The sequence below is a fragment of the Enhydra lutris genome, unplaced genomic scaffold (genome assembly GCF_002288905.1).
Source record: "Enhydra lutris kenyoni isolate GAN:26980312 unplaced genomic scaffold, ASM228890v2 scaffoldscaffold18, whole genome shotgun sequence".
NCBI lineage: Eukaryota > Metazoa > Chordata > Mammalia > Carnivora > Mustelidae > Enhydra > Enhydra lutris.
Window position 1 is genome coordinate 33,923,192 of NW_019154102.1, and position 10,074 is coordinate 33,933,265.

Below are 10,074 nucleotides of genomic sequence, written 5' to 3' on the forward strand. Positions count from 1 at the left end.
GTTTGGAATCATACATGTGAAATAATTATTTGTGATTTATCTGGTCCCGGATACGACTGGGCAGCCTATGTCTATTGCAGGGGAAGGCCAGTGACATTCATGCACAGACAAGGACTCAGAGCCCCGGGGAGCTGGGACTAGATCCCTGGCCAGGGCTCACTTTCTTCCCGCAGGTTGTCTCTCCCTGTGGACCACGTCACTGCCAGGTTGGGCTCTGAGGGAAAAGCCTGCCTCCATGGTGATGGCCAGAAGGCTGGTGAGGAGCTGGGGACCAGGGATTCTGCAGTCCTCATGCTTGGGGTTCACCACCCCGAGGAAGTTGGGCTGGGAGGACCCATCAGCATCTACACGGAGGGACCTGTCTCTAAATCAGGCAGAATCTGGTAGCTCTCGGTGGGCTGCTGTGGCTGGGGGAGAGCAGGAATACGGGAGACGGCTGGTGGAGGGAGCCCCCAGAAGGAGGGGGGAGAGAAGGGGAGGGGGCAGGATGCTCCATGGCCAAGGGCCCCACCTGACCCCTCAGGTGCAGGGATTTCTCTTCCATTAGCACATCCCAGGCAGGGTTGGGGCAGCTGCTGCCCTCCAGCCAACCCCCCACTCAGCTCAGAAAGGGAGGTGGAAGATAGTGTGTAACCTCAGAAGAACCCATCCTCCCCCTCTTCTGCAGAAGCTGGTATCTGTGTTTGCGGTAAACCAAGTGACCTGGAGAGGTGGCCTACATGAGAAGCAGGACCCGTCAAGGTCATGTTGTCAGGTGGCCAGCCTGCATAAAGGGGGTGTGGAGGCTGTGTCAGCAGCTGCCCCACCATGACCTTCTGGGCCCTCCTGCTCCTCGCATCAGTGCTCCTGGCCACCCCAGGTAAGGACATTCCCCATTCCACTTGCAGCGCCTCCTTAGCTGAGGGTAGGGACAGTTCTGGAGAGTGGGCTGGGCCAGGCCACCTGATTTGAATTCTTTGGGGAAGGCAAGAGAAGAAGAAAGACCTCAGAGAGGAGATGAGGGAAGTTTCCTTTAGGTCAGATCTGTGTGTGTGTGTTTTTATGTGTGTACTTTTAAAAAAATTTTTTTTTATAAACATATAATGTATTATTAGCCCCAGGGGTACAGGTCTGTGAATCGCCAGTGTGCATTTACTTTTGAGAGGGAGAGAGAGAATAGAGACACACAGAGACACACAGAGACAGAGACAGAGACAGAGACAGAAGAGGGGTTCATGGATGATGGTAGGGGAGATATAATCTTTTCCTCCTGTTTTCCAGAAAGAACTAGAGAGCATGGCTTTGGCACAGAGACTGGGTCAGAGCAACCCCAGGGCAGAATTTGAGGACAGCGTTCCTGGACTCCTCATAAAGCCCCACCACTGTCCTGGGCTCTGGCCACCTCCTGGGTTCCCTGGAAGCCAGGAGATCTGACTTTCCCTCCCCTTCCACATGTGGAGAGATGCTGATGTTGTTTCTTCTGCAGGTCTGACATTTTCTGGTCTGACCCATGAGGACAATGACCTGTCCGTGGCTGACATGTATGAGGAGGAGCAGTTCTTCAAGATCCTGGCCGAGGAGGACCCCAAGGTTGGCAGCTGGCTCCCTACTCAGCTCCCAGAGCAACCCCCCCACCCCGCCCTTGTCACCTCTCCGCCATTGTCTCCTCCCTGGGAGTGCCAGGCGGGGCAGCACTTCTCTGCGGGGGGAGGGAGGGGGGCTGTGGGCTGAAGATGCTGATTTTGTGCACACCCCTGCCTGGGTGGGGGGGCCATGATGGTGTCCTCCAGGGTCTGACCAGACACCAGAAGAGGGGGAGATGCTGAGCTGGCTAAGGTGCTATGGGTGTGGAGCAGGGTCTGGGGTGTCAGTCCCAGGAAGACTAGCAGGAACGAGGGCAGGGGGCTACCAGCCCACTTTAGGCCCTAAAGGACAGAAAGAACATAGACGATCCTGCTGGCTTAGGAGGCACCCCAGAGCCTCATCCTGGGGCCCTGACAAGGGCTGTTGGGGGTGTCTGAGAGATCACCTCAGGGGGTATCATTTTCTGACAGGGTGACCAGATAATCACCCCCTGTAAGACGTGTATGGCTATAATCAAGCAGCTGGGAAGAATCCTGAGACACAATCACACGCAGGTAAGGTCTTGCAGTTTGGGGAACCATCTACAGGGTGGTCAAGGGCATTAGTGGGGATTCAGGGGTTGGGAGCAGCGCTGAGGCAGGGCCAGAGCTTGTCAGCAGGGAATCTGTGGGCTCCCTTCCTGTGTCTGGGAACTGACTTCAGAGAATCCCCTGAAATGGCACAGCTCTGGGCGCATGAATGTAGGAAGCAGAGTGCGCGTGATTTCCATTCCCCTGTTAAAGGAAACTTGTACCCAGAGAAGGTAGGAACTTTCCCCTGTAGCCCCACTGCGTGTGTCCATGGAGGAGCTTTGCGAGGCTGGTTCCAGGGGGGCCTGGGTCGGGACAGATCAACTCCAGCTCTGCCACTCCCTGGCTGCCTGGCTGAGCCCAGCCCTCAGGCTTTCTGAGCCTGGTTTCCTACCTGAAGAATGAGATGGAAAATAATCCCCGTCCTGCAAGTCGCCTAAGCCTTTTAAAGGAGCTGGCGGGGTGGGACATGCTTGGCTCCCTGTCAGGCCCCGAGTCAGGGCTGACCGTACCAAGAAGACTTGTTTAACCCTCCCTCCCTCCCCTTTGCTCCCTGATTTGGCTCAGCCTCTTGGCGCTGCCCGGCCTTCCCTCAGCCCAAGCCCTGGGTTTTCAGCTTTATCCTTCCCGACTTCGATGGTAGCAAAACATACTTCAATATTGAACGTGCCAAGGCTCCACGCTCTCTCTTCTCCCAACCTTCCTGCCTCAGCCCTGAGCATGAGCCCCAGGCCTGGGACCCAGGCAGCTTGGCAGCAGAACCTTCCATGTGGGTCTAGCGGCCGAGGGCGCCGCTCCCCACACAGAGGGCCAAGGGCTGGGGTGATGATGTGCAGGGCACTGAGACACGACAGGGCCAACTGTCCTCTCAACAGCCGGTGCGGGCCAGGCTTGGGCTGGAGCCTGGGCACGAGAGTCAATCCCAAGCTCTCCGGCCCCTGCTTCCATGACCACCTGGCACCGTCCCACTCCCGGCGTGCCGCGGTCAGTGGGGCCCACAGGGGGCTGACCCGGGCAGAGCTCCCCTGACTCCTCCATCTTTCTGTGGTGCTGTTACTGCAGGAAGCCATCAAGTGGGCTGTGTCCGTGGTATGCCGGAAGATACACATACCCAAGTGTCTATGTGACAAAACAGTTAAAACAGTTACTAAATACCTTAGTGCCGTCACCAAGGCTCTCGAGAATGACAACTCCCCCCAGAAAATCTGTGTGAAAATCAGGATGTGCAGACCAGAAATAGGTGAGTGCGGAGGGGAGAGCAGGGACTCCTGGCTGGAGCCCCGCAAGTGCTGCTTTTCTCACAGGCAATCTTGGGGTGACAGCAGGTCTCCGTCGATGGTCAGCCGGGCACCTGAGCAAGTGGCTCCACCTTGGTGAGCCTGAGTGTCCTTACCTGTGAAGGGGATAATAATCTCTATTTCTTTTCTTTTCTTTTTTTTTTTTTGAATCATTTTTCCTTTTTAAAAAAATTTAAATTCAATTAATTCACGTATAATGTATTATTTGTTTCAGGGTACAGGTCTGTGATTTATCAGCCTTATTGTAACACCCAGTGTTCATAACAATCCCTATTTCCTATTTCAAATAAGGATTAAATGAGATGATTATGCATAAGGAGGTTGATACCAGGGAAGTGGTCTCAGATAGGGATACTCCTACACATCAGAGCCCTGGTTGATCTCCCTTCCCCCGCCCAGCACTGGTCTTGGGGGATGGGAGCCAGGCACCAACTTTGCCCAGCACCCTGGGGGCCTAAGCACTGGGCTCAGGAAGCCCGATGGCACGGAGGGCCCTGCAGTCCCTTCCTCCAGGGCTGTTCAGGCTGTGTCCATGCACATGCCAGGGCTGCGGGACGTGGGGCAGGGAAGGGTCCCCTGAGTGGCTCTGGCAGCACGTTTAACCTTGACTGAGGCTTTGGACTTGCAGATCTGGGGTCACCCTGTACAGTGAGCTCCCCACCATTTCCCTTCATGGAGCTTGTGATTTTTATCTCCAAAGCCCCACAGTCTGCTCAGGCTCCTGACTGGGTTTCAGGATGTAACTCTGGGTGTGTTCAGTAGGGGCAGGTGGCTCTGGGTCCCCGTTTCCCCCGGAGACCCCACACACCTGCCCACAGCAGGCTCCTCTCACCACTTCAGGTCTTGGAGCCTCTGGGGCCTTACCGGACCCTCAGGAGAAGCACGGAATCTTCAACAACTGTCGCCAGCTCCTGCCTTCCTAAATCCAGGGTGGACCCTCCAGTTTCCCTCACCAAACTCTTTGTAGCGCCCTCCCCTGGTAGAGAATAAAATGTCATGCAAGCTTGTAGCCACAGCTTCCATTCCTTTGGTGGGTATGAGGGGAGGGGCTGGGAGGCATGCCTGGGGGACCCAGACACTCATTCAGTCCACGTTTACTGTATGTGTTCCGCTCTGTTCTAGAGGCTAGGGATTTCGCGGTGAACCAGACAGGGCCATAAAATATGTATAAAGCCTCTAAGAGCTGGGGTACCCCGTGAATATACCCCCAGAAGCTCTCAGACTAGCAGGGGAGAGCAGTAGGCTTGTAGCCGAGATGGCTTTCGGTCATCAGGAACAGAAACCTGTCCTTTGCTTTTCTCTGCAGGAAGCCCCTTTTTTTCTGTTTTGGGGGAGTGTATTGTTTAGGATTCTTTTGCTTGCGAGCAACAGAAATCTTAGCTCATTCTGGCTTAAATGCATAAAGCAATTTATTGGGTGAAATCATTAAACAGTCCATGGATAGCTTCAGGCACAAAATGATCCAGAAATTTGTGGGGTCACCAGAGCTCCGGTCCTGTGAGTCGGCCGTTCTCTCAGTTCCTCCCACCGCTGTGTACTGAGATTGCTCTCAGGCTAGCTTCCTTCTGGGCAGCAGCCATCGGCACATCAGGTCCAAACTTGACATTATAGACCATGTCATGAAGAGGGAAGGAGAGTTCTTTGCTATCCCGTCTTTCAGAAGCTCCCTTGGAAGAGAATGGCAGCGTCTTTTCCAGAAGCCCCATCAGACATCTCTGTTCTCACTGGCCAGAATGGGCCTGGCACCCATTTGGAACCCATCCCTCTGTTCCGAGGGCATGGGCTACACTGATTAGTGTGAGCAGAGTCAGGACACACTGCTGGGGCTGATGCAGGGTTTACACCCACCCCCCAATCATATGGGTGAGAACGGACATGCAAATCTTTAAGAGAGTGTCACTGGAGGTGGGGCAAAGGGTTGCTGGCCATCACAAGGAGGATTGGCGCATTCAATCATAAAAGCAGGTCGAGACTTCACCAGTGGTGAAATCTTGGGCCATTTTAATACAAAACATGGCAAAAGCAGATTATAACCCATTAGGTAAATTAGAATCCATGAATTTATATAAATAATAAATTAATACATAATGGAAAAAGGAAAATGTTTTCTTATTGCAGAATGCCAAATAATCATGTAGACTTATTGCCAAGTATACTCCTAAGACGTACTTACTAATTTGATATTAATTAACAAATTGCATTATTAGTTAAGTTGACAGTGGAGAAAACTGGCAGACAGGTGATGAATGTTTTCTGCCCCTCCTGCCCCAAAATGCATACATCCTGAGGAAACCTCAGACAAACCCAAACTGACTTTTTACACAGGAGCTGGCCTTCACTATGCCAAGGTCAGGAAAGACAAGAGAAGGTGGAGGACCTGTTATGGATCAAAGGAAACTAAGGAGACACTAGGCATAGTTCTAACTGATGAACCTGCCATTAGGGACATGACTGGCAGTCTGCGATGATAATATTGTGCTAGTGTCAACGTCCTGATGTGGTTGGTGGTGCCAGTTTGTGGATGACAGTGTCCTTCTTGTAAGGAAACATGCACTAAAGCATTAAAGGGGTCGTGGGGCACCGAGTCTGCAATGGACTGCCAATGATTTAGAAGAAATGGTAATATGTCCACACAGAAACACTACGATGAAACGCACACCACATACATGTAGTAAAATGTTACAGGGTGGGGGGAAATCTGGTGAAGGTGAAAAGGAGCTCTTTGTTCTAGTCTTACACGTTTTTTCTAAATTTGACATGATTTAAAAATAAAAATAAATGACTGGTAATAATCTGACCTTAGCCCATGGATGGATGGTGGTGACATGTACTGAGGGGAAGACATTTGGATGGGTGGACTTGAAGAGAATAAGGAAGGGTTCTACTTTGACCCTAAGAAGTGTGTCTATTCCACAGGCAGGTAGAAATGTCAACAGGCAGGTGAATGGGGGGGCGGGGTCAGGGCCAAGTCCACATTTGAAGTCCCTGAACTGAATGTGAAGGACAGGGAGAAAGTGCAGAAGGAGAGCATTCCTGTCTTAGGACAGAAGGGACTAGTCAGCCTGTGGAGGCGGGGGGGGGGGATGCGGTGAGGAGCCAGCAAGGGGACTGTGGAGGGGGAGCCTGTGGGATCCCCAGGGGGAATCCAGACATGGGGCCCAAGAGCCAAGAGAACAAAATGTTTCGGGAACTAGAGAATGGCTGACCATGTCCAGGGCTGCTGGGAAGTTAAGAAAGGATAGAGGAATGGTCATTGGCTTCGGGTGCTTTTGGGCCTTGGTGACCTTAGTCAGACATTCAGTGTTAGGAGAGGACAACACCCATGTGGTGTGGGAGTGAAGGATGTGAAATCAGTAGGTGTGGACAGCTTTATGAAGGGGTTCGTGTCAAGACTTGGAGAGAAGTGGGGCGAAGCTGGAGGCCATGTGAAGTTAGAGGTGGGGGTCTATGTTTCAGGTGTGTACATGCGGATGGGAATGGTCCCAGCAGGGGAGAGGGGTTAATGGTGCAGGACAGAACCGAGCGACAGCCTCAGGGGAGGCCTCGAGAAGAGAGAGGTTGGGTCCAGGACACAATGGAGGGTTAGCATAAGGTGGGAGCATAAGAAAGTGGCCTCAGCCTTAGGGGTAGAAGCTGGCAAAGGACAGAGGCCAAGCCAGCTCTGGTCACCTGTCAGGAGTCAGTGTGAGGTCACTGGTGTCATGACATAGACTTTGGGAGCACCTGTTCTCTTTCACAGACAGTTCTGTTTTCTGTTCTTTCTTTCCCCTTCTAATGGGTCATTCTTTCTTATTCATTCGTATCTTGCAATTTTTTTTTGTTGAAAATATTTTTGATATTATCGTGGGAAATCTGGCTACGGGTCACCCACCCCCAACTTTGTCATTGCTATTCACTAGTTTTACTTGCTTAGTGACTGCAGAATTAATCTGAGGGGCCGCCCATCACTGGCTCTCAGGGGAGGTCTCTGACGGTGCCCATCGGGGGAGTGGCCTTGAGCTTGCCCACAACTACCCTGTGCTGACAGGTGTTCAGGCAGGACTCTCTGTCTCTTTCTCTCACGATACCCGACACCCGCTGCTTACTTTATTGTTTTCCACATGCCTCAGGGAATGAATTCTTCATGGTGGAATTCAATCAAATCAAAATGTCTTTGTAAGATGAGTGCCTGAGGTCAGTGTTAGAGATTCATTTTGACCCTAGGAGGCCCCTTCCCCGTTGCCTCTTCCTGCATTTTCCTCGAGCAAATTAGCCTGCCTCCAGTTTAGCCTATATTTTTTAATGAAGCTATCAATCTCCTAACAAGTGTCTCTCACCATGACCTTTACTGTTTTTGAGAGCTCCAGCTCGCAGCTTGCTACAATTTGTTGCAAACGGAGTCCATTCTTTTAGGGAGGAGTTGGAGCTCTCTCTGGTCTGCTTCTCCCTCCTGGGGGAAATCTTAGAGTCAAGGCTCTGTGCCGGTAGTGGGGGCAACGGGGTAGTGGGGACAACGGTGGCTGGGTCCGAGGACCCCGAGAAGGTCCAGCAGGACCAGCCAAGAGAGTCCTTGGCTTCAGCCAGGGTGGAAATCAATCTCCAGCTAAGAGGAAGTTAGCACAGGGTTTATTGAAGACAGAGCATCTTGGAGACTCCAAAAGAAAGAAACATGAGTCTTGTCTTTGCTTGTGGTCTTGGGTTTTTATTGAGAACGGTGGTCCGGAAGTGGTCAAAACGAAGAGGAGTGTTTAGGTGTTCTCCATAAGTCTCTTATGCCCTGAACATGGTGACCTCCACCCCCGCCTCCCCCCCCGCCCCCCCGCCACCGTCACTCCTTAGATGTTAGCTATTGTGCTGGAAGACTCTATAAAGAAATTGTTAAGTCCTTGACCTTGACAAGGAGGGCATGCGTTACTTTTACCATAAGGCATGTATAGGGCTGCGGTTTTGGTCCTAGCAAGAACAGAAGCAGCAAGAGAGTCTTTCACGGGGTCCCTTTAGTTTCCCTGTCTCACAATGATGTAATTCTCTCTGAGTGACACCCCCACTCCAGTAGCTGAGTACTCAGTGGGTTGGCTTGCCAGTCCTGGTGGGAATTCCTTGCCCATGAGCTTTCTAAGGGACAGGGGTGGGTCTTGTATTCTGGGCCCTGCCACACTCCATGCAGAGCGCCAGTCCCACCAGTAGAGTCTGAGCAGAAGACAGCCCCTGCGTCTTAAGTGTCCTTGCCTGAGACTTGGTCTTAGCAACAGGTCAGTTGGGGATAGCCTGATGGCTGGGATCTGGGAGGAGAGAGAGCCCTGGGTTCTTGTTTGTACCAGACAGGAGGGGAGTTTCCATCTCTCTGAGCTGCGAGGGGAGGGACAAGGTGCGTCTTGGTTCAAATACCACAGACTCCATGTAGTTCTTTCTGAGTTTTAGTAGATTTTCTGGAATAAATCTTTCTTCATTTGCTCTGTGCACTTAGATGCCAGAGAATTTAGATGGTTATTTTAAAAGCAATTTTCCTCGGTTCCACTGGGTCATGGATCCACAGAGCATCTCACACTGTTGTGCAGGACATGGAACTGCCTGGATGTTTTCTTTTGACAAGTGTGACCGCAGAGAAACCGGAGATGACAGCCCATACAATGTCAGTCAGTTGCTCAGTGTTTAGTGGCCTGATGCTATCGAAACCACTCAAAAGCCTAAAGTTGAACAAAAATCAAAATGGCTGCACTAATGCTTCAGGGAAGCTGGATTTTAAACCATGTCACCTTTCTCGTCTCTTCTGCAAACCTCCCCTCCAGCCTTCCTAGCCTTTTGTTTCAGGAGCCCGGTACCACCCTGAAGACAGGATGAACCAGGCTGACGTCACAGACGTGATTCCTGTCAAAACAAGCTTGATCCTGTATTTCCCTAGTAACCTCCCATTCCACCCTCAGACCCTTTCCTCCAGATGGGCTTGCAGGGTTGAAGGTCATGGTCTACTGCAGCCTCCTTTGCCTGGCAAAGCCATAGAGCTATATTATTTTCTTTATACCAAACCGTGTCTTTGCTTTGTGCATTTCGGCTCCAGATTATAGAGGTTGGTGTTTGCCATCCAATGGCAGGGTCAGAGTCACAGCAACGTGAGGTGACAAGTTTCCATTTCTAGGTGCCAATTCTTGGTGCTTCCCACATAGTGACCTGGAAGCCAGTTTTACAAACATGGAGGCTGAGGCAGGGAGAGATGAAAGGACATGTGGAAGGTTCCCTGGCCTTGACGGATTTGGGATTTGAGCCTAGGCAGATTTGGGATTTGAGCCTAGCTCCACACAATCCTGCCTTTCTCTGGGGGATAGGGGTTTGCGTTCCATTTGTTAAAAAAGAGACAGCAGGCCCACGTCACCCAAACAAGATTTACTACCTCATTGTATTCCAGTTTCAACCTCTCCCAGGAGTGGAAACTTAAACCAGTCAATCTGGAATTGGCTGGTCAGCACTACTGAGAGGGCGTCTGCCTGAGAGACCCCTGCCGTCGCCCAGAGGAAAGTGGCCTTGCCTAAAATAATCCACTCTTCGCTGGTGACTTTCTTTTATTTCGTCCACATCTCTGGAGCTCCTTTCTGTCTGCCAGATGGGATGCTGTCCAATTCATGAATTGTTGAATAAAACCAAGAAGATCTTTTTTAAAAAAAAATAGT

The 10,074-nt window shown here is 51.5% G+C and overlaps 1 protein-coding gene across 1 annotated transcript; it reads left to right on the top strand.

Annotated features, from left to right (window-relative positions):
- The first annotated feature begins 807 nt into the window (after positions 1–807).
- LOC111147942 (granulysin) lies at positions 808–4,353 on the top strand. Its single transcript, XM_022504200.1, has 5 exons — positions 808–859; positions 1,466–1,569; positions 2,034–2,117; positions 3,195–3,372; positions 4,271–4,353. Exons 1-5 carry the CDS (start codon positions 808–810, stop codon positions 4,351–4,353), a joined length of 501 nt encoding a protein of 166 aa, XP_022359908.1.
- Positions 4,354–10,074: the final 5,721 nt, after the last annotated feature.

Coding starts and splice junctions, on each gene's coding strand:
- LOC111147942 (XM_022504200.1), top strand. CDS start 808: ATGACCTTCTGGGCCCTCCTGCTCCTCGCATCAGTGCTCCTGGCCACC. Junction 860..1,465: donor AGTGCTCCTGGCCACCCCAG/GTAAGGACATTC, acceptor TTTCTTCTGCAG/GTCTGACATTTTCTGGTCTG. Junction 2,118..3,194: donor TGAGACACAATCACACGCAG/GTAAGGTCTTGC, acceptor CTGTTACTGCAG/GAAGCCATCAAGTGGGCTGT.